Raw genomic sequence first — 27,671 nt, 5'->3', positions numbered from 1 at the left:
AGCTTAATATATCTGACAGGTACAGTGCCTCATGTAACCAACAGAAAAGAAAGGGAACTTAATTCATAGTAGGTGTTCCTTATCAAGTGCTTAAGCAGGGACAGCAGAAAAAAGACACCTGTTTTATTGTCTTTCAATATGTATATATATTTATAGAGTGCATCTAACACCCCATTATTCTAGATACACACAGAACAAGACACCTTAAACCAGAATATAACAAAACCAAACAACAATTCATCTGTGCCAGTGAACAAAAGATCTTAAACACATGTACAGGTCTTGAGCATTGCACAACACTCACTTACACAACATTCTGTGAGAGTTTTTGGATTACAGTACACCTTCATTGCCACTCCAACCTCCAGTCCACTGAAAAGACTGTTGCTCCTGACAACTGCAGCTCCCATCTTCTTCTCTAGCTTCATCTCCCCTCCTCCAATGAATGAAGAGTAGAGCAGATCCTGAGACAGCAACAGCATTTAAATGGACAAACTCCCTTAGCAATAATACACAGGGGGTTGGGAAATGCTGTAACTGACAAAATAGCTGGATGACCCCAGAATCCCTGCATATTCCTACACATCTGCTGTGTGAGGAACAGTCCCCACAAAAGCCCCTAAAGAAAGGTAGAATTGAATGAAGTGGCTGATCAGTGAACACTACATGAAAGTGTACAGCAAATTTCAAGAGTATTAGCAAATTCTATTTTATTTAATTATATTAGCCCCTCTCCATCAGATTGCTCAAGGAATCCCAGATATCACTGGATTATAATGTAGCTTCAGTTGTGAGATATATATTAGTAAATGTTGGTTTATGCCCTCCCTTCCCCATCTCAACAGTTTTTCACATGAAAGATATAGTAAAATACTTGGCTGCTTTTTTTTTCAAGTTTTGAAAAATTAGTCACTACTTTATCTATACTGCAGGAACTCTTTCAACATGGTTGGCAACTGGAGCTGCGGTATAAGATGCAACCTGGCTTTTCCTATGTAGTTTCGGATACGTAGCCGACACAGTTGGCAAAGAGAACATGGAGTAGCTGTAAGTAGATAAAAAGAAAAAGAAATTGTGGCAATTCACTACTTCAATAATTTGCAATGTGTTAATTATATTGCAACCTACAATGGAAGCCTTTGGGAACCTGGTATCCTCCAGATATTTTAACTTAAAATTCTCAACAGCCCCAGGCCAGGGATGATGGGAGCTGCAATCCAAAAATATGGAGGTCACCAGGTTGACAAAAGTTGTTCTATGGTATGCCCAAACTCACAGTTGACTAGCATAACATTAAAAAACATAAATATTTCAACTGAGTATTTGAAGTGCCCTCCATTTTTGCCAACATGTGTTTTGTCATTTTGCAGTACAGTTTTCTATAAAAAGCACTGAGGTATTTAATTAAGTAATCATATAAGGTATTTGAATGTGAAAGTTCAGCAGCACACTTAAAATGTCTTGTAACAGAAGAGTCAGTTCCATGAGAGGAAAAGAATAGTCATTGTTACTACTCTGATATAAACATATCCCCTTTACCTTCTTGTAGAAGCAATACTGTTTCCACCAGACTCCGTGGAGTAGCTACATCTACAGGTCGTTCAAACTCTGTATTTTTGGCATTTATGTCTGCCCCAAACTCAAGAAGTACATTTGCTATTTCAGCACTAGACTGCTTTGCAGCTGCATGTAGTGGAGTTTCCAAAAACTTTCCTTTCTGTACATTAGCACCTATAGATTTAGAACAGGAAAAATAGGAATATATATTAATTAATGAGGAATTTATATTAATTAAATCAAAGCCAAATCACAATGTCTAAATTCTTGTTCTCAAAAATTAGATTCTTATTCTAAACACTGGAACTCAATACTTTATATAAAAGTATTGCTAAGGTTGTCAATTAATTTTGTTGTATATTTCCTATATCTGTTAAGTATAATGGATTGTAGTGCATACTTAGCTAGGGATGAGTAAAACCCTCCAGAAATTATTTTGAAGTAATCATGAAGATTAATGACTGGCAAAAGGTGCTCCAAGTAAGTAGCATAGCAGATATATTTTGTGCTAACTGTGGTTTTAGAATTGTCTTCAAGTTTAGATCCTTGTATAACACATGACAATAATCCAATACTCGAGGGGGGCCACTGGGGTGCATTGGAAGATGGCCGACAATAACAACTCTTCGACATGAGGTAATTAAGAGGCTGTGGTGGGAGTAAGCAGCCTTCCTGCCCCCCCAAGCGAGTGGGGGGGACTGCCCTTGTCTGCTGTGCCCTATACCACCCCCAAACTCGAGGGGGTGGGCGCACTAGACAGAAAGCCCTTGTGTGGACTTCGGCTCTCCTGGACGCTGTCTCCGATTCGCGCCTCTAGCTGCAGCAACCTCAAAAGAAATAATTAGGTGAAAGCAAATGCACATATTTCAAGGAAGAATGGGGAGTAAAGACTGCTAACTGAAGAGATCTCTGAGAAACAAGACGGGTCGGATAAACAGGAATATATCATGAGAAGACACACCAAGGCTCGGTATGTTGGCAATGGGACTGGATGGGAGGGGGACTTTCCTCTCTTTTCTTTATGTGATTAACCAAGAATCCCCCCCACAAGTTAGAAATGCCGCTTAAATGACCTAAGCTGATGATTTAAGACTGTGTGGAGATAATTTCTAACCAAAAGCATGTTTTAAGGAGATTGTGGAAAGTTTAAGAGCTTTGGGATGACGCAGTAAAAAAACAGCGTCGCTATTTTGGCAAGTTCTGTCAAAAGACTTATGTCTGAGAGGAGGAATGGATCTGTTTTCATATTGCGGGCGAGCCTCCTCAGAGGATTAAAGAAGGCAACAGATTTGCGAAGATTAATGATGGAAAGAGTGCTCTTATTTATGGAAGTGATGATATATGGAAACCATCTCGATATGGTGATTGGACGAACGGAAAAATTCACACAGGATTATAACTGGTGTTTACCTGCTTAAGGAGATTATCAGAAGAGAGCACAAAGAAAAAAGAAAAATATATGAATAAGATGAGACGTGGGAACAGCAAGATAGGACTGGATAGAAATATGAACATTATTTGGACAGATTTGTGGATATTAACACAGCAGCAAGAAGATGATTGGAATCCCCTTCGGAACTTGAAATATGGGTACCCCCAACAAAAAATTTAAAATTCGGCTTTGTAATTTGGAATTTATGTGATGTGATTTGATTTGATTTGATTGGTCGGTTAATAAAATTTATTTTTTTAAATAAAAAAGACAATAATCCAATACTCGCACAAATGATTCTGGATTATTTTGGACAGGCCATAGCTGGTGCACCAGCTTTAGCTGTCTAAAGCAGGCATAGGCAACCTCGGCCCTCCAGATGTTTTGGGACTACAATTCCCATCATCCCTGACCACTGGTCCTGTTAGCTAGGGATCATGGGAGTTGCAGCCCCAAAACATCTGGAGGGCCGAGGTTGCCTATGCCTGGTCTAAAGGTGCTTTGTGCCACCAAGGCTATTTAAATTTGCATAGAAAGCACCAGATCTAATAGCATTCTCATACTTTGAAACTAATGCTTCAGAAGGGAGTACGAGCCTCCCCAGAACAGGCCAAGCACCCTCACCAAGTCTTTGTCTGATCAGGATTGAATTTCAGTTTATTGGCAGTCATCCAATCCGTTACCATTCCCAGGCACCCTTTCACATGAAATCTGATTATACAAAGTTGGCAGGGATATCAACTGCTTGAGACAATAGGCTATGGAATTAAAATGCTATTTTATTTGTGTTAAGAGAAAATTGTTTCCAAGGCTCAATAAACAATAACATTGCTTAGTCCTCATTTGTTTATAATCTCTTCCGGTTTTATGCCCCGAGTTGAAGACAAGTTGGCAATGACCTGGGAGTGGGCTACAAGAATAATTAAGAGCCTGGAAGACAAGGTGAGAAAGGGGATACCACAGGCTTACTTTCAGCTATGTGATGTGGATGCTGATGTTGTCATCCTCACATTATAAAAGATCAGTGTGACTTCTGAGATTTGCTGAAGATGGAACTCAATCTTTAAATGAATGCAAAGCTGAATTGTCATCATTTGAAATATCCTATATAGTTCATATAATGCAGGCTAGTTATGGATATTGTCTATTCCTATTCCTAGAGAATTTTAAATTAATTGGCTCTAGATTAACATCTTCATCTTAAAACCAGGTTGGTTAAAAGAAATACAATGTAAGTACGGTAAGTGAGAAGAAGGAGTAAATGACACTTAATGTAATTATTGTGGGTGCTTCATGATTTTGGCTAAACAATTTTTTACTAATCGTCTTGGTTCAGTTGCAATTCTATACATGACCCAAAATTATATGTATAATTTGACTTTGCTCTAGACCATAAGCGTATCCTTGTGATGGACAAGGAAAGGCCCTGTCTGTGTATGAGTCAACAATAATTCCAGCACATGCTAGTCATAAGTAAGAGGTTGCGCCATGACCCAATTAATTCCAGAATCCAGGATCTAATCTAATGCAACATACCCTTAATTCAGCAAAAAAACAAACAAAACCCACTGAGAATAAATGATTATCAGCTGGAAAGCATAACAAGTCCTAATTGAATTAACTAATCCTTTTGCCCATCTGGAGAAATCCAAGTTCATTCTCTATTTTGCAAGGTGGAGGCACATTGTTAACAAACTGAGGTCATCGGGGCAAGAATATTCCATTTACATTTCTTAAGAATGTCAACGCTCACCCCCCTTTTGTCAACAGGAAATGTAGCCTTGGATGTCCTAAGAATTGTTCACTCATGTACTTTGCTATTAAACAGTAGTCAACAAGTCCAAGCCCTATGTGAAAAGCTCCTTTTGCATTCAGGGTTTGGCAGTAAGAAGATTTTTCTCCCCCCCCCCCCAATAACTGGGTGCACATGGCATCCCCCAACTTGTTCATTTTATTGGGAGGCTGCTCCACATCAATATTTTCTAAGATGCACTACTCCTGTCCTGGTATGTCGAAGTGTGCTGCTTCTTTCATTCATTTAGGCTTTAGCTAGGTTGTGTCCTTACCTCTACCTGCTCCACACTTCCTTGTCTCCAATCCATGTTTGTTAGTTTGTTTTTGGAATTAGTCAGGACCCTTTACAGAAAGGTACCGGCCAGTATCTTACTAAAGGGGAATGTTTTGCTATCTTTAACAGGGTTCCTTCTTGTCATAACAAGAATTCCAGAAGCTGGAGCATTACCATCTTATTCCTTTCTCACTGGGACAGGTAACAACAACAATCTCAACCTTAGCACTCTTCTCTGTGACTTGTATTTCCTCCAGGTAACTCCAACCTGGCTCTCATGAGACAAGAAAACTGCTATTTTATATCTGCTATTGTACCTTGGTTTTCAAACAGCTGCGTTCTTGAATGTTTTGGCTCCCGAACGCCGCAAACCCAGAAGTGACTGTTCCTGTTTGCAAACTAGTTTTGGAAGCTGAATGTCTGACGGGGCTACTGTGGCTTCTGATTGGCCGCAAGAGCTTCCTGCAGCCAATCAGAAGGTGCACTTTAGTTTCCGAACGTTTTGTAATTCAAACAGATTTCCAGAACGGATTCCGTTTGACTTCCAAAGTATGACTGTAACCTTTTCTAATCCCTGGGACTTTCCCTGTCCACATAGCAAGGCTGTGTCTTTAAAAACTGTTAGATGAATATCTATTCCTTTCCGTCTGTCTCTATAACATCAATTAAGTAAATGTTCCAGGCAACATGTGGCTGGGCTCACATGTTTATGCTTTATTAACCTATTATTTTCTGTACTTTTCTGTAGTGGCATTTCAAGTCACAAAGCTGCTTTTGCTGCTATTTATTTGTTTTACGTTGGCATGTTGTCATCTTTAAACCTTTACTCATTTTAAAATAAACTGTGGTGTGTCTATTGTTGGCTCCTCAGAGCGAGCAGACTAGGATGGTCCATACTAAATCCCTCAAATTTTGCAAGGTTATAAAAGTCAATGTAATTCTGTCTGTGCACACACAGTCATCTCCAGTAAATATCTCAAGATAGATGACCTCAAGATTATCCTTTTAGAAAAATGCATGTGTTAGGATATGTGTACATTTGAATGTTTACACTTGCACCCTAGCAGATAAGGTAGCAAAACAAGGTGGTCAGATCAAATGTACTAGTTCATTCATAGCAATACAATACACTATGCATTACAGTGAAACTCTGGTCCAGTTTAAGAAGCAAAGTAAAAATATATTAATTAACCTTATGTACCTGAATGCAGAAGCTTGTGTACACATTGTTTCTGCTGTGAAATGCAAGCCACGTATAGAGGTGTTCCCAGGTGAGGAATATCTTGGTCAACATCTATGCCCCGAGAGATCAGCAGCTCTAGACAGTCACTATGACCTAGTGAAAAGAGGGTGAAGTTCATCTCTCAAACTAGGAATTGGATTTACAATGCCTGGTGTAGTTTTTGATTCATTCAGCTAGTCTCTTTTCTTACCTTTGCTAGCTGCTTCGTGAGTTGGAGAAGGGAGGCATGTCTCCCACTGAGCTTTGGCACCGTACTCCAGTAGAAGCTCTACACAAGATGCACTCCCTCTTGAACATGCATTGAATAAGGGTGTCACTCCGTCAATTGTTGTAGCATTCACCTAAAGTATTGGATATTGCTATGAGTAGAACTAAAATACTTGTTTACATATTCTATTTCTGCTTTGGGAATATAGGTTGCCTCCCCCTTCCTCCCCCTTTCAATTGATGAAAAATTAGGAGAATGAAAGAGCTGGCAACATGCAGATGAACAGAAGTAGGAAACTTGTATACCACCTTGTAATGATGTTCAGTAAAATTTGCCATTGAAAGCATTGAATGCCTCCTGAGAGTCTTCCAGCCACAATTTACAGTGCATTGATATCAGTGCAAAGTCTACAGCAGACTATTCTTATGTTCTTACATGCAGAAGAAAACAATACTTGCATTTGCTCCTGCTTCAAGAAGAATTCTTGCACATCCTACATGATCTCCTAGGCATGCTTCATGTAGTGGAGTCACTTGATCAATGGTCAGAGCATTTACATTGTATCCCTAAACAGGAAAAGAACTAACAGCTGTAAGCCAGTTTGTCCAAGTGACAGAATATTATAGGCAAAATTTACTTTACTTAGCCAGCATAAGGTCTAAAATCAAAGGGTGATATCTAATTGGTGCCCCCTTGTGCTCACAGAAGGGTTTTTGACCCAGCAGACACTTCCATTAACAATTTTTACCACCTTCCACCCAGATCTGGGGTTCAACAGCTCCTAAATTTGGGTGGATTCTGGGGTCTGCAAATATTGCCTCCCCTCTTCTTCCATTTGTAAAGTCCACCCAAAATATTTTTAAAGTTTTTTAATTGTTAATCCAAACAAATGTTTTAGAGCAAACAGTGTTATAAACTGACTGGAGTAGTTACAGTAACTTTCATGGCTTGGGATGGCTTGGGAAGCTGCATGCTATGAAGTTTTAAAAGTTCCCTCGCTACTTTATACAGAGAGAAGGAAAGGAGGGGGAAAGATACTATTCACTTTTCCACTTTCTAGAATGCCTCTCCCTGATTAATAGCTATAAAATGCTACAGTTAGGGCTGGTACTAGCTCCAAACCTGATTCCTAGGGCCTCTCCACCTTAGTTTTTCATATTAGAAAATGCAGTTGTAAATACTGGAAGTTTTGATTTCCCAGGTCCTAATTTATATGTTAAGGCTTCTTAGCTCATACAAGCTATTGGCAAGCCTCTTTTTCTGGCAAATACGCATACATGCGTAATCATGAAGGTGATTGTGGAATACAACCTAAATCCCACGCAGATTAATCATTAATTTCAATGGATATATTCTGAGTAGAACTAGTGGTAAATACCACCTGATATAGTTGGCACTCCATGTGGATTGATGGCATTAGGATCTATGTATATAAAAAGGGAAGGATTATTTCCACCTGCAATCTCAGCAGCTGGGAGATGTGGTTTATGCCTTGTTATACTTTGACCCATATGCTCATACTAAATTAATTCTCTTGGTGGAAGAAGTGGGTTGATAGTCGGATTTATACATTAGAACAGTTAATAAGATTGGATGGAGATTTTTTGTCATTTACAATTTTGCTGTTTAGCTATCTCTTACCTGCTAGTGCTGAATGTCAGTAATTTTCATATTAAAACACTGGATTGTAACAAAGAATGGGGAAGGGGAAACGTACTGTGATTGAAATACTTTAACATTTTTACCTGTGCAATTAAAGTTTTCAGAGAAAGGAGGCGTCCCTGACTTGCTGCATCATGCAGTGGTGAGCGATCTGCCCAAGAACCTGTGGAACAATAAATACCACCATATAGTTTAAATTACAAAAATGGATATGTTTTAATGCATATAAAATAATAAACTGATGATCAATTTTATCTTTAGACAACCCCAGTCCTACATAATTCCTATTTAAATATAAACCCCATCCTTCAGTTTAAATATTAAATTAATTATTTTGTAAATGTAGAAAAAGATGATAAAGTAAAAAAAAAATCACACGATCCCACCTGAAAATAGGGAACAGGATCTGGCCACTTCCTTCACCACCACTAACCCATAGGCCACTTTGACCATGATGTTAGGTGACCCAGCTTCAAAAGGAAAGAAATGGGAGTGCACTCAGTGTCTGCTCCCAATTCTTTCCTTTCCTCCTTTGCATCCAGAATGCAAAAGAAGATCCCTTCCAAAAGGCACTTGCAGTCAGCACAACTCCTGTTGGGATCAGCTGCACTTGGGAGTTCTGGGGTTTGCAAACCCATTTTTGGCAGAGTTCTCAAGTGAGATATCCTGAGTGGAAGCAATCCTAGGGGTTTGCAATTGGTGCCAAATGTAAAAGGCACCAGATGCAAGCTTCACTTGCAAAGGAAGCTAAATCTAATTTCCCCCATCCCTAGCACATAGTTAATTGAGAACAAGTCTTATTGAGATCAATGGGAGTTTCTTGAGTGTTAACACATTAGAATGGAAATGCAAGTTGACTATTCAGAAGGTGGCATGAAATATCTATAATCCAGTGTTGCTTCCAGATGGAGATTGCAACTCTTTGCTCTGCCTTGCAGAAATAGTGCTTTGTTTTGTAGTTCTAGGATGCTGCAGAAAGTAAGCAATTTCAACAGCAAAATGTAGGGTCCACCTTAATATAGGACCCAAATATGGTATTCATATGATGATAACAAAAAAGTTGCCAAAAGTTAACATGAGAACTCTGGTGACCACCCATTGCATTGAACAGGTCTCTTCTGAGGTACATGGATGTCCTGGTACAATTTATGAAAGTTATCCTAAATCCACCTTTAGTTTATGCTAGAAAAGCAATCAGCACTTAAAAAATCCTAATCAATATGTATATCTGACAATCACAAAACAAGAAGAAAATGTTGCTCTTCTTGCAACAAATTATTAGCGGCTGCTGTTTACAACCACACTGACGCATCCTCACTGCAGAGAATTCCTCTCTCTCTTGTGCCAATTTGTTTTACTGCCAAACTGAGCTGCCGCCCTAAGACTTTGTTAAGAGCTGCTGCACTGGGAAATGGTAGCAAGCATATAAAGTACCTTATTAACATCTCTCTAGCATTTTGAACTTTGGATAAGGAAAAGATCCCAGATGCTAACTTCACAGGTTTTTTTTAAAAAAATCTGAATCCAGCATTGCAGTTGCAGTTCCACAAATCATATTTATCCTTATCTATGCTACATCTACTATCTATTCCTGTGCCTCTTTTTATATGTGTTCACTTGTGCTATGCAGAAAAATGCCTGCACATTTTATTGCCGCAGTGACGCGATTTTATTTTTCCCATGGTGCTGGAAAATAACCCAAGTCCTGCTTTGCACCAAAAATTCAGGGTATCTCTGCCCACTACTGTTCACATCAGGGTGTACATTGCAACATTCCATGGGTGAAAATGGAAACACACTTCTGTACATGTTAACATCCCTATTTCTGTTTAAGAGGGTGTTTTGTCTTAAACTGGATCTAGTTCTTAAAGAACAGTGGAAGGAAATCAGTGGCCCCCCAAAGATTATTGGAGTGCCTACTTCCAAAATTTCCAGACAGCATGATCAGTGATTAGGGTTGATGGGTGTTGCCGTCCTGCAACATGTTGAGAGCCACTGGTTCCCCACCCCTGTTATTATCTGTTTGGGTGGTTTGGAAGGAAGTAGTCCACTGGAGTTTTGCGTCTCTGTGTATATGTATAAATGCACTAGTCAAGAAGCATCTCCCTCCCTCCAAGACAGCTAACGTCTAAAGATTATTATGGAAATGATAATGAAACCTGAAGTGCTCTTGAGCACGCTAATAACATTTTTAAAAGCCACTCTCAAAGGGAAAAATAGGGTCATTGAGTTTCCTTCCTGGCTAAGTTGGAGTGTATGAAACTCAGCAACCTGTCTTGGCTGGTAGTGACTTCTTGTGATTGGTTCTACTGCAGACAGACTTGTAGATTGTAATAAGACTACTGGTATACACTATGTATATTTATTTTAGAGAATTGTTGCATGTTTTTCAGTGACCTCCTCCTCTCATAGCTTTCCCATTTTTTGTAACGGAGATGAGATTGGATACCCAGCTGTCTCAAATAAAAACTATACCTTTTAGAAAGGCAGTTGCAAAAATACTCTTTATTCAAAAACAATCTCCCTATGATTCTTTTCTCTCTGACTGAAGTGCAAACTGCTTCAAGTTATATTTAGACTCTGCATTCCAAGCCAGCTGGTATCTAATTTACTGGGGTATACAGTTCTGTAATACTGCAGAGATAAGGCTAAGAATTATAACGAACAGTCAAGTACAAAGAATGATTTAGAAATGTATACAGTACCTAAATCTCCATCTCCCCATGGCATTTCCAGCCAATCGCAATTATAAATCCGGCTCATGTTAAACAAGGAAATAAAACTCTTCCTTTTGCTGCTGCCTATTAATACACTTCAGCCATTTTAGAAGGAGCTCTGCACTCATTATAATGTGAACTTTCACCTGTAAAGCCTCTGCAGTAAACAGATATCCAAAGCCCTGAGTTTAGGAATAAGCCAGCTTTCATTGCTCCATAGAAACACAGTGCATGAAATAATTCATGGTTTAAATATAATAATGCATATTTTAAATAAAGTATAATTGTTGTTTCATTTTGTAATAGATAACGTGATGTAGAATTGGGTCTGGATACAAATCAAAACATCCACTATAAATTGGTCAGGTGCTTTTCAGGAAGACAATTTCTTAGCTTCAGCTCAATAGGAAGAATTGTAATCTGCCTCACAGGATTGTTGTGGGAGCAAATGTCATAAAAGCTGCAAGTCATTTTACAAGTTAAACGTGTAATAAAAAAATATCATTTTCATTATGAATATGGATTGTTTCCAGTGGGTCTGAATCAAAAATCAAATGAAGCTTTGTCTAATAAATTATGCCAAACATAGTCTATATGAGCTGCTTCCTGTCATATCCATAGATATTTATATATAATAAAAAGTTTATCTACATGATAAACTGCTGATCAAAGCAGTCGAGTAGGTGTATATGTGATATTGTCGGTAGAGACATTCCATCTCCAATTACACTGATACAAGACAGGATTTTGTAGGCATGGCCTGTTTACCCCCATGCTGCAGTTGTCCTCAGAAATGTGGGTGAATGATTGGCGGCCCAGCAGGAACTGTGTGAGGATGTTGATGCTTCCTTAAGGAAAGGGTGAGAGGGCTGCTAAGCTTAATGGACCCAGAAGTGATGGGTAAGGAATTTGTAAGGGAAGGATATGGGGACAACAGTACCTAAGATTTGAGAGAAACAGAAATATTTTTTTCTCGTTAGCAAGCATTTGCCCATCTGCAGCAGAGAGAGCAGGGACTGTATTAATTCAGTGGTAGAGTCCTTGCTTTGTGGACAGAAAGTCTCAAATTCAATCCCTGGCATTTTCTGGCAGGACTGGGAAGGACTCCAGTCTGATACCCTGGAGAGCTACTGCCTTTGAGGGTAGTAGGAGACTATCCAAAACTAGATGGAAGACTGCAAGGCTGTTTCCTGTTCCCATACACCTTTCTCCCATTCAGGAGCCATGTTAAAGTTATTGCACAATTCTCCTTATAATCTCAGCATGTGAAATTCTAATCAAAATGTCCCAAATTAAAGATATACCACATGATTATGAATATCTCCTCTCATCTTTCCTTTTCACCATGACAACAGACATGATCTAGCAAAGAGAAGTACTTTTAAAACCAATTTATTTCTGTTGGAGAGAGACAAGCACATGCTTGCCTTTTCCAACAAAATCAGTAGGAATTGGCGTCGTATATATCTTATACAGAGCTTTAAAAAGTACCCTAATTAGTTTGAAGGCAAAAGGAGCTTGAGAGATCTAGAAAATGTAAAATATATTGTACAAGATAATATAGTGCATAAAAGTGTACAGGTCTATTCAGAAGCCAGGCCTAATGGGACTTATTTCTAGAAACTGAAGCATAAATGTGCATTGCAAATAATCAGATAAATAGCACCATTACTATTTTAATATTTATTATGTATGATTATAATAGATAATTGGTTCTATGAATATCCTAATGCTCACATGCCAATCTTTCCACTGACACATGCCAATCCATTTAGGTTTTTTGGATCTGCCACCTTAACCATGAGCAATAAAGCCAAGCTCCACAGGATGTGACAGATCTGTAGTCATATCTCCCATTGTTTCTATTCTTAACTTAAATTACTGGCTGAGGGCTCGAATTTGAATTTGAGCAATGGTACTGAAGGAGTGATGCTTAAACTTTCTGCACAGTTTTCTCAACCTAAATTGCACCCCATTGAGTGGCTATTAGTTTTGTTGCAAAAGAACAATGCAGGGACCTCTATCTGCCACCCTGTGAAGTTTTGGGAGATGTTTTTGATCAGGAAAGCCAGACTAGGAGGATGATTGAATCCTGTTTTCTCAACACTGCTGCTCCAGGACATCAGCTAGTGTTTAAAGATTTGTTGGGAGATATGATGGCCATGAATCTCTGTGTCTCATGTATTTTGACCCACTGAAGTGGGCTGGTTAATAGATTTATACAGAAACAAACTTGTAATCTGTCTCCAGTCAAATTCAAATCTATAATAATGTCTTCTAAAGATTCAAATTCTACCCTTTAACAAAATGGCAGTTATATTAGTAGCAAATGATATCTGCAACGCTCCTTGTTTAAACTGACAAGTTTTAAGTGCCATACCTGTATCATTCCTCTTCCTCTGACTAGAAGTATTACCTGGATCTACTCCGTGAAGCACTGAAAAGCTAAGTATGTTCATTTGATATTTATTTACATTGGAGGGATTAAAGCATGTGTTTAAGGGAACAGTTTAAGTCAATGGTGCTTAAAAGTAATTTGTGTCATATAACCATATAAATGCTGTATGTTAGTACAGTCCCATGGACTGCAAGAAGATCAAACCTCTCCATTCTGAAGGAAATCAGCCCTGAATGCCCACTGGAAGGACAGATCCTGAAGCTGAGGCTCCAATACTTTGGCCATCTCATGAGAAGAGAAGACTCCCTGGAAAAGACCTTGATGTTGGGAAAGATGGAGGGAACAAGGAGAAGGGGACGACAGAGGACAAGATGGTTGGACAGTGTTCTCGAAGCTACCAACATGAGTTTGACTAAACTGCGGGAGGCAGTGGAAGACAGAAGTGCCTGGCGTGCTCTGGTCCATGGGGTCACGAAGAGTCGGACACGACTAAATGACTAAACAACAACGTTAGTACAAACAGGTATAGAGGTTGGATCGACTTAAAAGGGCGTGGACTACTGAAAAGAGACCAAATTTTCAGCAAGAACGATGTTTATCTGTGCCTGCTGATACAACAGACTCACGGGGAAAGTGAATGGCATGGGAGGGTTAGGGGGAGGGGGAAAATATCACAAGAGAAAGGGTTAAATTGCCCCTTCTACAGTACTGCAGGGACGCGGGTGGCGCTGTGGTCTAAACCACTGAGCACTGGTGGAGGAAGAGGAGTGCGGGGGGGGCACCCCGCCCCTGGCAGCATGATCCTGGCAGGGTGCCATCATGGCTGCCCCCCCCCCACCCGTGCTGGGTGCCACGCCCCCGCAGGCAGTGCACCCAGCCCCCGGGACATGTGCCACGCCCCTACAGGCAGTGTGCCCTGCCCCCAGGATGCGCTCCAGCCCCACCCCCGCGTGCTCTCCGACCCCCCCAGTGCCAGAGCATGAAGCTCCACCACTTCCACTGAGCCTCTTGGGCTTGCCGATCAGAAGGTCGGCGGTTTGAATCCTCAGGACAGGGTGAGCTCCTGTTACTCAGTCCCAGCTCCCACCAACCTAGCAGTTCGAAAGCATGCCAAAAAAGAGGGGTGCAAGTAGATAAATAGGTACTGCTCCGGCGGGAAGGTAAACGGCGTTTCCGTGCACTGCTCTGGTTTCAGTGCTCCATTGCGTCAGAAGCGGCTTAGTCATGCTGGCCACATGACCCTGCGGACAAACGCTGGCTCCCTCGGCCTGCGACTGGACTTAACTGTCAGGGGTCCTTTACCTTTTCCTTACAGTACTGCTGTTTAGGTCTATTTCCTACTCCTCCTACATAATTTCTTTCAAAAGGAAAGTCTAACACCAAGGTATTCCGACAGCATTCATATGTCACATGCTCTGATCCCACAGTCTATGTGGTTTGGATCAGGATTTTGTTCTGTGCACACAACTCCCTCCTTCTCTAACACATCCAGCCTAATGTAGCACATTCTGGCTTGTCAAAACAGATTTTTATTGATGTCTGAACTAGCAAACTAGAGGTGATTCCTCCAAACGAAGATTGTCAATTGTATTTTGCAAACTTGGCTTGGTGAGGAAATGGGAATGAAGCAGGCATGTTCTTCTTCCCAGTGCTCCAGACAACAACTGGAGGGTTGAAGTATGTGGTATCGGAAAGCAGCCACAGTGCATTACCAAAGGGTCTGCTCTGAGTGTGACTAACATTGGATTTTGCCTGGTGCCTTAAAATGATCATCTTAATATGAGTTTCAGATTATTAAACTCCAGAATGCAAAATGTTATTGAATCTGACCTTTTGAATCTGGTAATGCATAAACTACAAAAATTAGGCTTGTTTGTTTATTTTAAGCCTATATTATCTTACATAGATATCCTCTTATAGATAATATATCCCATCTGTTGGAAAAGGCTTGGCACTCACTGGATGTTTGTAGAGCACTAAAGGTGTATATTGCTAGGATAAAATACATAAACACCCTGTTTATATCTACTCAAGGGGAAAGTCTCATCCACTTTGCCCAGATGGATCAGAGTGTGTATCAATATGATACTCTTAAATTACCCCATCCAGTTAATTTAACATCCCATTCTACCACGTCTGCAGCAACCACAGCTGCCTTTTCTACAAATTGCTCCATTGTTAGAAAAATGTAGGGCAGCTACCTGGGCTTCTCCTAACACGTTCATGAGGCATTGCAAAATGGACTTATTTGCCTCTGTGGAGGCTGCCTTTGGCAGTTTTCCAACAGGTGTTTATGCCTTAATTTGCTGCAGTTGAGACCCGCTCCAATTGGGAAAGCTGTGGTATGTCCAGTGGCGTAGCGTGGGTTGTCAGCACCCGGGGCAAGGCAAGTAATTTGCACCCCTAACCCGTGGATTTGCGCCCCCTAACCTTAACCCCCAGATGTTGCACCCGGTGCGGCCGGGCCCCCCTGCACCCCCCACGCTACGCCACTGGGTATGTCCCAGCCTAGTGGCCTCATGATAAATAGTATGACTGGCACTTCCCTTTACCTGTGGATAGTAGTGCCACAAGTGGTGGGGGCATTGCAATGTTAGAGGATGGAAAGCTACCACTGGTGGTAAAAAGCAGAATGCACCCATTGGATCCAAAGACCCATAGATCCCTGATGTGCAGTGGCGTAGCGTGGGGGGGTGCAGGGGGGGCCGGCCGCACCGGGCGCAACATCTGGGGGTTAGGGTTAGGGGCGCAAATTACTTGCCTTGCCCCAGGTGCTGACAACGCACGCTACGCCACTGCTGACGTGCCTGATCCTAGGCTGGTGAAGGGGGAAATTATGAAGTTACCTGCTCCCCACATTCCACCATGGTTTGCACAATCTGATGGGGCTTCGGATGTGGTGATAGATCTGTCACAACATTCCTCCCTTCCCCTCAGACTCCAGGTAGGATTGTTCTGCCCATGACTAGTAACACCTGGGGGCAGGGAAATTGGCATGGAGGAAATGGGTAAAAACCTTCTCCTCTGTGCCACAACCCAAATCTGAATCAGAGCCTCCATGGCAGCTGTTGTTTTTTTAAGGGGGGGGTTCCAAGCCCAGAATTCTGGGTTGTGGTTAGTTAGCATCACATCTAGTTTGACCCTAAGCTGGAACCAAGTCTCTAATAAATGAATCTATATATTTCAATAATGATTCCAAAGTGGAACCCAATCCAGAAATAAACTGATACTCAGGTGGAGGGGACCCAGGTTTATTGATTTTTGGTAGCATATAAATGACAGGAACTTATAACAAATTTCACAGCTCCTTTCATAGTTATTGTAAACTTATTTTGTATGCATCACAGTGCTTCTGAATGCAGGCGCACACGGACAGATTATATAATATTAACTAATATCTGCAGTATTTGCATGTCGCATGTAGTTCTTCCAAGGTCTCCTGCCTTGTTTACCTCCCAATGTATATTTACAATTTACATATAAGGTCACTCCAGCCCTTCAGATCTGTAAACAGTCCATGGTACTTAGCAACACTGGCATTTGGTTTGCTGTATATTGAATGTGACTTCAACATCTGCAAAAGCATACCTCAGACAAAACATGCCGTAGCTAATTTCACACTAAAAGAAAACTAGATTAAAGCTGTGTCTATCTTTCTATTGTAATACACTAACACAAATTAGTATTTACATTGAAATATTTAATTTAGGAAAACAGTCATGATATAAAATTGATGGTGCAAAAATGGTTCACATTAGAAAATTCTGGAGCCTCCATCGGCTTGTTGAAATGATTGCTGTACTGACCTTGACTGGTGAGAATACCCCAGCTAGCTTTTCGTTTCGCAGAACACTCCCCTATGCATTCTAGGCTTCTCTTTGAGAGATTCTGTTTAGTGCAGCTCCTCTGAACCGCAGTGTTTGTGGACATGATTTTAACGTTCTCTTCCCTCCTGCCAAAGCCTGCGTGTCATTAATGCAGATGCTCTTCCCTCTGGAATGTCCACAAAGTGCTAACTGCTCTCGGCCCTCCTTGTCATTTTCTCACAAGCTGTCTGGTTGTACTTGCAGTAAAATAGCTACTACACCATCCTGCAATATTTACTAGCAGGACGGGCAGCTAGAGTGAGGGAAGGAAAGGATTGCATTGGCATGTTCTATTTATAAAACAAGAAAGAATCAGCTTAGCTGCAGCCTGGGTCTGTTTACACGAGTTAAAATGGAAGAGGGTGTTTGATTCCTCCCCCTCGCTTACACTTGTCCTAGAAAGACAGACTTCCCTGGTTATGTTGGTTCTTCATTTGTAAAGGGGGGGGGGGAGGGCACAGTGGGGATCTGTCACCCAGAAATATTTTGAAAGCAAACATAATAACAATTGTAAAGCATTTTGCAAATTAAGTTATAAAGCAATTTTTGGCCATTTTGCAATGGGCAGAGTATTTTCAAGTTTCTACTGCAAAACTGAAATATTAATATTGTAATGGGCAAGGTTCTTGAGCAGGTGATTGTAACCAGATCTAGGTGCTTTTGGAGGAAACAGATTTTCTAGATCCTTCAATCAGGGTTTCAGCCCGGTTTCGGCACAGAAACTGCTTTGGTCACCCTATATGATAATCACTGCTGGGAGAGAGACAGGGGAAATGTGTCCCTATTAATTTTTCTCCACCTCTCAGTGGCTTTTCATACCATTGACCATGTTATCCTTGTGGAGTTGCTGTCTGAGTTAGGGGTGAGTACCACCGCTTTGCAGTGGTTCTGGCCCTACTTGGATGGTCGCTTCCAGAGAGTGATGCTTGGGGGGTGCTCCTCAGCTCTGTGGAACCTTCAATGTGGGGTTCCTCGGGTTCAATTTTATCCCCTATGCTGTTCAACATCTACATGAAACCGCTAAGTAAGCTTATCAGGTGTGTTGGAGTACGTGGTCAGCAATATGCTGGTGACACGTAGCTCTATTTCTCCTTTCCATCTGCAGGTGTGGCAGTGGATGTGCTGGACCTTTTCTTGCCTTGGTAATGGACTGGATGAAAGCCAACAAACTGAAGCTCAATCCAGATAACACTGAGGCACTGTTAGTGGGCAGTTCCCTAGACTGGATGGAAAGGAGGTTGCATGCTCTAGATCGGGTTACACTCCCTCTGAAGGAGTGAAGCTTAGGGGTATTCCTGGATCCTTTGCTGTTGTTTGAGGTTCAGGTGGCCTCAGTGGCACAGAGCTTAAGAAGGTGGCCCACTTGTGACCCTATCTGAACTGGGATAGCCTAACTTCTGTCATCTATGCTCTGGTAACCTCTAAGTTATAACACATATATGTGGAGCTACCTCTGAAGATTCTTCAGAAACTTCAGCTGGTGCAGAATTTGGTGGTCAGGTTGCTGATTAATATTTTGGCCTTTTAAACGTGTTGGGTGGCGTTATTAGTTTGCTTTTATTTTTGTTTTATTATGTATTCCGTGTTCTCTTTCTGGGTTGTGAACCACCCTGTGATCTTCAGATGAAGGGCAGTATACACATTTAATAAATAATAATAACATTGTGAGATATAATAATGTCAATGATTTTATTATTTATACTCTGCTCATCTGGCTGGGTTTCCCCAGCCACAATTTATGGGGGAAAGGACTAAGCATTAGTAACAGTTGCAAAGAGCTATTAAACTACCTTCTCATGCGTTGACCCAAACAGGAGCATAAACTGTAAACGTTAGTAAACCAGAGCAAATACTCTTTTGGCATGGCACTAAATAACCTCCTTGTAGTGCTGGAAGAAAATCTTCATGAACAAGCAAACAGAAGAGACTAATCTGGGATAAAGTTACAACCCAGATTAACCAGTGTAATGATCTTATTACAGTAGTGGTATCCCCAGTAAAAGAAGCTTACTCGTCTTGTGGTCCTGTTTAACTAACTTAAGCTTTTCTAGGTGCCAATGCATTTATGATTCCGGCCATAAATATTAGCAAATCTAGTGTTGTCTACAGGATAGATTAAGGTGGGGAGTGGGACACTTGCACCTGGGGGCCAAATCGCAGATCTTGAACCTTTACATCAGGCATAGGCAAACTCGACCCTCCAGATGTTTTGGGGACTATAACACCCATCATGCCTGACGACTGGTCCTTTTAGCTAGGGATGATGGGAATTGTAGTCCCAAAACATCTGGAGGGCCGAGTTTGCCTATGCCTGCTTTACATTTTCGCCCCTTTCTGGCCCCTCTCTCAGCCCCCCTTTTCTCTGGCCTCATTCTCATTGCTGCTTTTTTCAACCAGATATTTTTTAATGGCGTATTTTATTCATTCATTTTCAATTCTGCATACGTGTGCAGGAACATGCTTATTCTGGGAGATAGAAAAGCTGAAAGTATTTGATGAGAAAGGTGTTCAAAAGTCCGCTTACCTTTTCTGGTGGGCGGCATTGCAGCCAGGCATCGGGCTCCGCAGTGATCCGGCTGGGGCCAGAGATTGGCCCCTTCATTGTCACTGCCCAGCTATGTCACCAGCGCTGGGTGGGGCTCTGCCCAGGGGCAGCCCCGCTGACGAATCAGTGCTAGCTGTGGGCATGGCCACAGGAAATTTAAACCGTGGCACGGCCAGGGGCCATTCAAGTCATAGGACTCCCCCTATTGGTGCTTTACCCTTAGCTGGTCTGCCGGCAGATGGGCAGGAGTCAATATATAGTCTGGCTTCACCCAATGCCTAAGCCAAACCGTTCACATCTGTAACTGATAAAGTTGTGGCCTATTCAAACCCATAAACCAAAATCCACTTGTCTGTGTGGGAACTGCGGGTCATGGGGCCTTGGAACGCAATCAATGATATGGCTTATGCCATACTTTGAACCACTCTCCTTCCCTATGGTGAGTGGTGGTGAGTGTCAGGTTGATTGTTTTACTACTCATTCGCTCTGGATTTTATTGGGGAGGGGGAGGATAAAAATGATGGACAGTAAAGGCCAGAAGGAACAACTGGGCTAGCCCATTCAGCTTCACTGAACCAGTCAACCTCTTGCCACATGCCTGCTCTCTGTCTTAATTGGATGGTTTAGCAGATCCAGCCCCTATCTTAGCACACAGATCCTCAGACCTCCTACATGAATGAAAGGAACCATCTCACATAACTACTGCTGAACAAAGCAGCAACAGCTACCAGATACAGACTATGGGGAAGGGTGTGTGTGTGTGTTTGTACATGTACATGTGAAAGAGAGATTATGGTCTGTCTGTGAGACAGAATGGATGAATGAGCATATATGAAAGGGAGGATGCAAACCTGCATGGGAAAAAGAAGGAAAGAGATCTGCTTTGCATAGATTTTGAGTTATTTGCCATAATCTGAAAAAAGACCAGAAAGTATCTCAGCTTCTGTGTTTTCTAGAAGGCAATTAATTAATTTTTAATAATTTGTTGCATGCAAGTGCATTGTGGGTGCGGTTTAATGTGAACATTAGATTCATCTGCTTGAGTTATAAATGGAATTTTAGTTTTTCCTTTGTGACACCGTTGGAATCTGGATTGTGTAAGAATGATATGTGATGATGGCTTGATATCATGGATGAATGTACTGTTTGGTGGCAGGGAACAAGTAAACACGTGAAACAGGTCTATACCTGGATTACACAGTGTTTTCACTTGTCTTCTGCCCATGAGTACAGGGCTCTACCCCAGCTACTGTCCTTTGAGACTGCCAGCAGGAATGTGATTTGCATATTGAAAAGGACAATAGTAAATATTTGCTTGTGTTTTTCATGTGCTAATTTGTATTTATAGATGCAGATTCAGAATTATTTGATATAATTTAAAAAGAAATACAATTCATCTCACTATAATGAGAAAGACTGACTAGGTGGCCTGTCTGTTCAGTCTGCTGTCCAGGTGCTAATTGTTGATAGTGAACTTCAGGGTTCCCACTTTCCCTTATGGTTATTTAATGTTAAACTGGTCTTGGACCAGAAAACCTTCAGAGAGAAGACTGCCCTCTGTAAAGTATGGCACATAGCTGCTTTACCTGTCAGGCTTTGCCCCTAGGACCCTCCCAGGTACTAAAGCGTTATCTTTCAGGAATTGATGGCCCTAGACACTATGCGGTCAGAAGGCCTTGACCCTCTATGCAGCATATGCAATAGAATCCATGCCTACAAAAATGCCCAGTAAGTCAGAGTAAGGAAGGGAGAAAGCAGCCCTGCATCAATACTACATTAGGGATGCACATATTAAGAGATTTTATGGCTTTATCCACAAGTTCAAGATCCTGACAAGAGAAAGTCCACTTCAAATGGGGAAAGTGGTAACCCCAACCATTCACATGAATGCAACTAACTCATTATACCTCAACAAATCTCTTTTTTAAAAGATATTTTTATTGAAATTTTCAGTTATACATTTTCCACCATTAAATACCCACCATTATAATAATACATTCGTTGACTTCTCTTCTTCTCTTTCCATGGTTCTTTTCTTTTCATGGTTAATTTTCCCATTATTACTGCATATTCTGTTACAACCATTACAACCATTTAATTCCATCCCTCTTTTCATATTACCTCATCTTTTTATACTGTTGAATTTACCTTAATCCTGCTAGCGTTTACAATTATTTCCCAGATAGTCTACCAAGATTTTCCATTCCTCTTTGTAGACTCGATCTTCTTGTTCTCTTATTCTGCTGGTTAGGTATGCTAACCCTTATATTCCATCATTTTAAGTTGCCATTCCTCCTTCTTAGGGACCTCTCCCACCCTCCATTTTTGGGCTAAGAAAATCTGAGCTGCTGTAGTTGCATACATAATTCCCCCCCACCCCCGACTTCTGGGAACCTCCATGTGCACCATTCCTAGAAGGAATGCTTCTGGGTTTGGGGGGATGTTATTTTAAACCATTTTTTCAACTCATTATAATATCTCAACAAATCTCTGCATATTAATCATTTGGTGGACATGTTTTTTAAGAAAAGAGCTCATGTAAAACCACAGTGCTCAACTGTTAACTACACAGCTTAAGAAAAATAAAATGCTAAATCCTGCTGTTTTTATATGTTGGGTACCGTGTGCCATATTCCTTTCATGACCACTAGAGCTCTATTATACCTAGAAAGCTAGGATGTTCCTATATAGTTTTTATTAATAGAACTATGATCTATCTGGAATGTGAGCTGAGAAAACATCTTGTACTATTTTTCCTCGCCCAACAACTGTTGTTGAGTGACATTATCAGTTGCAATTGTTAAACAGGGTAGTAGGAAAACATTACTTATCATTCCTAACTGTATGAATGCCATCAACCTCTTCAGATAACACATCAAGAAATATGAGCTTCTATGGATTTTCCAGAGCTTATGGGGACAATTCATAGGTAAGACTTATAAAGGAGATGGATGATGTAGGTTGCAACCCTGTGTACAATTACCTGGGTATAAGTCTTACTGAACTCAATGAGGTTTACTTCTGTGCAAATCAACCTTTGCTTAGGAAGGGGGGGGGGTCCCTGCCATTAACCCACAATTTCTTGTGTGGATTTATGTCACAGTAATTATACATTACTCAGAAGTAACCCCTGCTAAATTCCATGGGGATGGCTCCTTTGATACATTCACATAAGGTCATTGTTGTGGAGAGTCATCAGCCACTGTATTATGGGAGTTTTATCTCCACTCTGCACAAAAGGTATATATTTTGACATGCAATAGTAAATGACCATTTTGCGCATGTTCAAAGCACATATGACCATGCACATGCGCACTGCCATGAACCCGGAAGTGGCAGGAAAAGTGTGCGTAATGGGGTAGGCTTAAACACGCTCTGTCACCATGCATGATGATCTGGAATGCAACCTCTGTGCAAATCAGGGATTGCCTATATCTGCAGACCCCCAACTCCCAGCCTAGGGAGTCATTCCAGGAGAATGCCCTGTGCAGAGGTTCCCCATGCATGTACTAGAAAGAGGAAAATAACATAATACTCTTCCCCTTACCACACAAATCATAATATCTATAATCTTAATTGCAGCTGGAGAGTTGTTTGGAAGAACTGCACTTAGATCCTTGCAACAATTCAATCAACTTAACCTCTTTTGTGTCCAAAGCAATGTTGTAAGTATTGCCTAAAATAAGGATGATTCATTCTGTTGAGGGTGTATTTTGAACCACAAGGGAGACAGAAACCTTCAGAATAACCTGGGGAAAAATTCCTTCCTGATTTGATAATGCTGTTGGGAATGTATCTAACTTCTAGCCATTCATTTCTATCAAAGGAAATACTCTTAGCACTTTAACACATACCCATCCCATCTAATTTCCTAATGCTAGTTGTTGCTATATTTTATGTCTAGAATCTCTTCCAGTCGCTCCAAGCGAGTGTTTTTGGAATGATTCCCATGAAGACATGCATTAGAATTAGCCATTGTGTCAGCCATTCCCATAGGCTGGCACTGGAAAACGCTTTTCCATAAAACTAAACTTGGAAGACCAGCTTCCATACAATATGTACTCTTAATAGGATGCATTTCAGAAGCACTCCATTGGAAGCAAACATGTGGCAATGTCACCTCAGAGAAAGAGAAAATACTCAATTACAGGGAAATGAAGTATACTATATCTCATTAAATAGTATCCTATCTGCATTCAGCTCAGTTTTAAAACAGTATGAGGCTTATGTTCTGCGTTGTTGTTTTTCTGATATCTTACTTCTTTGATAATTACACTGTTTTATGATATACGACACCTTAAAATCTGATATGATGAAGGGTGGTATAAAAATGTTTTAAATAAATGGGAAACTTTCTTCAAATCTCTAGCTGTCATTTCCTGTTAAGAGCATTTTTAAGCATTTGATATTTAAATTGACTTATATTTACATTAGTTTATATTGCAAAACTATTTTTAGTAGAACTACATTGCATTTAAATACATTGCAATAACAATATTTATACATGGAACAAATACAAGAGAGGCTCATGGATGTATTAGTGTCGTGGATGGAGACATTCTGCGCCCCAGCATATACTCATGAGGAAATACACCACATTGAAAATTAACTTCTTTCTTCAAACATAGTATTTGGGTCCATGATAGCTGGGACAACAACCTGTGAATTGGCATTAAACAATTCCCAATTGATAATTAAATATCACAAGCAGTTTGTAGGGAGGAGGCAGTTGCAGGCACTGGCAGAGGAAGAGTAGTGTGGGGGGAGCGCACCACCCCCGGCAGCGCAATCCCGGTGGGGTGCCATAGTGGCCGCCCTCCACGCCTGCACTGGGCACCACGCCCCCGCAGGCAGTGTGCCATGCCCCTGGGATGCGCACCAGCCCCGCCCCCACCTGCTCTCTGCCCCCTGGTGCCGGAGCATGAAGCTCTGCCACTGGTTGCAGGACTGTGTTAATAATTTGCTGGGTCAAGGGATGCCAAATGATTACTTCAGGCCTTACCGCCAGATAAGAATCCTTACTGGACTTGGACAATCCTTGGCACCAGCAACACCTCTGGCCCCTGCAATATCATGGGCAGAACTCAAAATCTTTAAACCTGGCTGCACCAAAGAATCAAGTGATCATAAATCTCATAATGTAAAATCCCGTACCCATTTGTTTAGAATTGATGGCCTCCTTTGACACACACACTTCTGGGATTTTGAGTATAAAGAACTCAAAGCTGGCTAACAACACACAAATGCTGCAGTGCAGCTGCCGCTTACGCATATAGACCGCAATTGCATATTACTTAGGAGTGAATTGCTGAATGCTGAGGCCTAAGAAAAGCAAGCTCTTTATATTTTAGCTTGTGACATACATATACTTTTTTGAACACATTTTCAAAAAATATCGCATCTTCATAATATAAATGTTTGAAATGTTATAAACCAGATGAAAAATGGATTTTACTACTATCTTCAAAAATATTAAGAATCAGGTTCCACTCTATATTATAGTTTTGCATTAAAAGTTGGATAGTGTTCTGGCACAAATAATCTTGGTAAACAAGGAGCTGTAGTTACCCTATGCAAGCATTATGAATGTCAGCCAGTACTTTATAGGCATTTTCCTTCCTCCATTTGATAAAAACAGAACCAGAGCAAATGAAGATTAATTTCACAATTTTAATTTACTATTTTAACATTTTGCTCATGTTAGATTGAATCTGCTTTAAAGATAATCATAAAACAACCTATAGCTCAGTTGGTAGAACATGAAACTTTTAATCTCAGGGTAATGGGTTCAGGCCTCATGTTGGGCGACAGATTCCTGCATTGCAAGGGCTGGACTAGACAACTCTCATGGTCCCTTCCAACTTTACAATTCTGATTCTATGAAATACTATTCAGTGTGAAAATAAAGTGGGAAAATCTGGTCAGTAACAGGTTGCCTAAAGATTATGGAAAATTACAGATTAGTTTGCTTAAAGAAAAGACTTTTTAGAAGTTAGCAGCTCAATAACAAGAAATGACAAAGGTGATAAAGGAAACAAAAGCGTACCTTGTTCTTGAGGAAGTCCATAAAACTCAGCAGCTATTCTTGCTGCCTCTTTACGGTTCCCTTTTACAATATAGAAATGGCTGAGTATTGCGAGGCTGATTTTCACAAAAAGCTTAAAGCAGAAAAGTGAAAGTATCGTGAAGTAGACATTGGATAGTTGTTGGGCAAAAGGACGATTTTCCTCTACGACAGTCATTGCTGCACAAGAGGCTTTGTCAGTGTTTAGATACAGCTCCGAAATATGTCGGTAAGATAGTATGGCTCCAGCCAGACACTCCTAGGGAACAGCTGGTGCTGAGGAAAGAAAATATCAGCTGGTCATGATGCTTGCAGCTCAAAATATGGGGATTATTTATACTGTACATAGCACTGAGTTCACTTGAGCTCCTGCTAGTGTGATGGTATTTCAGCTGGAGAAGAACACATATAAACAGTTTCAAACACTTTGAATATGACACTCCATACTAAAACAGTAGCTTCGTTCCACAGCTCACATATCTATTGTGTATAATCACATCAGTTTTACATCTGAAGAATAGTTGTCAAACGGTATGATTTACAACTTGTTCTTGTTTTACTCAACAGTTTTAACCACCTGCTGTCAATCTGAAAGAATTGTATCTGAAGAGTGTATCTGAAGAAGTGTGCATGCACACGAAAGCTCATACCAAGAACTAACTTAGTTGGTCTTTAAGGTGCTACTGGAAGCAATTTTTTTTGTTTTGAATCCGAAAGAAGATTGTCACCCTCCCTCAAAATGTGATAAACACACATACACACTTTTGTTGGATCATATATATATATATATATATATATATATATATATGCAGGTTTTGGTGTCCTCGGGTGTCTTCCCGTGTAAAAGTTGGGGTGTCTAGGCGACGTTTCGACGAGGTCTCACTCGTCATCTTCAGGCTGGTGCTTTCGGCTTCTTGTTACTGGAACAGAGCGGGATCTCAATGTTTGAGTTCCTATAAATACTGTAGAGGGGGTGTGGTGTCTAGCCTCCAATGTTCTGGGCAGAGAGGAAGTTCCCAGGCTAGTGTGCCTTTTCTTCTTTTGTTCCTTAATTACTTGAGAGATACCTTGAGTGATTTCTTGAGTGATATCCTGAGTACCACTTAGGTGGGTCATTAGGTGTGGACTCAGGATATCACTCAAGAAATCACTCAAGGTATCTCTCAAGTAATTAAGGAACAAAAGAAGAAAAGGCACACTAGCCTGGGAACTTCCTCTCTGCCCAGAACATTGGAGGCTAGACACCACACCCCCTCTACAGTATTTATAGGAACTCAAACATTGAGATCCCGCTCTGTTCCAGTAACAAGAAGCCGAAAGCACCAGCCTGAAGATGACGAGTGAGACCTCGTCGAAACGTCGCCTAGACACCCCAACTTTTACACGGGAAGACACCCGAGGACACCAAAACCTGCATTCCTGTACCCGTGAAAATCTACGAAAGCATATATATATATATATATATAGTGATGTTCTTACATTTTCTCAACATATTTCTTTTAAAAGGATGAGTTCGGTTAAATTAGAATGAAATGGAAAGCCAAGCCAGGAAAAAGGGCTTGGTGTGTTAACTAGGCTGTGCCTAGGACAGATCCCTGAAAGGGAAGAAAGCTGATGCAATTTTGGATACATTTGTCTATGCCTGTTATAATGAATGTTGTTTAACAATTTGGATGTATGTTTAAACACCAATGGCTTTGCTTGAAATACCATTTAATATGAGCTTGTGCAACTAAGGCTGTGTTTCAGATTTCTACTAATGTACACATTCTCAAATACTAATATGGTCTTGAAAGCAGAGGTGTCATCAAGTTCTTAAAACACCTGGGACACAAACGAATGATACAAATTTGTATATGCAAATATATATATATATATATATATATATATATATATATATATGCAAATTTA

General features: G+C 40.7%; 1 protein-coding gene and 1 long non-coding RNA gene across 10 annotated transcripts in view; one reads left to right on the top strand and one right to left on the bottom strand.

The window, feature by feature from the left end:
* LOC310852526 overlaps positions 1-27,671 on the top strand; it is a 31,908-nt gene that overhangs the window by 2,815 nt on the left and 1,422 nt on the right. For 4 of the 6 annotated variants that reach the window (XR_014568205.1, XR_014568206.1, XR_014568207.1 and 1 more), the window contains 4 exons: positions 933-1,047; positions 5,187-5,258; positions 23,279-23,361; positions 26,328-26,357. This is a non-coding gene — a long non-coding RNA (uncharacterized lncRNA). Of the gene's footprint in view, positions 1-932; positions 1,048-5,186; positions 5,259-6,716; positions 6,955-23,278; positions 23,362-26,327; positions 26,358-27,671 lie in introns of those variants that run through there. The other 2 variants (XR_014568204.1, XR_014568209.1) reach the window with 2 other exon arrangements.
* ASB5 (ankyrin repeat and SOCS box containing 5) lies at positions 122-26,080 on the bottom strand. Of its 4 annotated transcripts, none has more exons than XM_083755962.1 (7): positions 25,743-26,080; positions 8,254-8,333; positions 6,967-7,074; positions 6,491-6,641; positions 6,259-6,393; positions 1,540-1,731; positions 122-1,045 (listed from the first exon to the last, which is right to left on the bottom strand). In XM_083755962.1, the coding sequence occupies exons 1-7, from the start codon at positions 25,936-25,938 to the stop codon at positions 918-920; spliced, it is 990 nt and encodes a 329-aa protein (XP_083612088.1). In that variant the 5' UTR covers positions 25,939-26,080; the 3' UTR covers positions 122-917. The 4 variants fall into 4 exon arrangements, with proteins under 4 accessions (XP_083612088.1, XP_083612091.1, XP_083612089.1 ...); XM_083755965.1 differs by lacking the exon at positions 25,743-26,080 and adding an exon at positions 19,676-19,874; XM_083755963.1 differs by lacking the exon at positions 25,743-26,080 and adding an exon at positions 17,092-17,542.

This window comes from Podarcis gaigeae (genome assembly GCF_964106915.1).
Source record: "Podarcis gaigeae genome assembly, chromosome: 9".
Taxonomy (NCBI): Eukaryota; Metazoa; Chordata; class Lepidosauria; order Squamata; family Lacertidae; genus Podarcis; species Podarcis gaigeae.
Note: the sequence above shows the minus strand (reverse complement) of the source record. Positions and strands in the feature narration are given on the sequence as shown.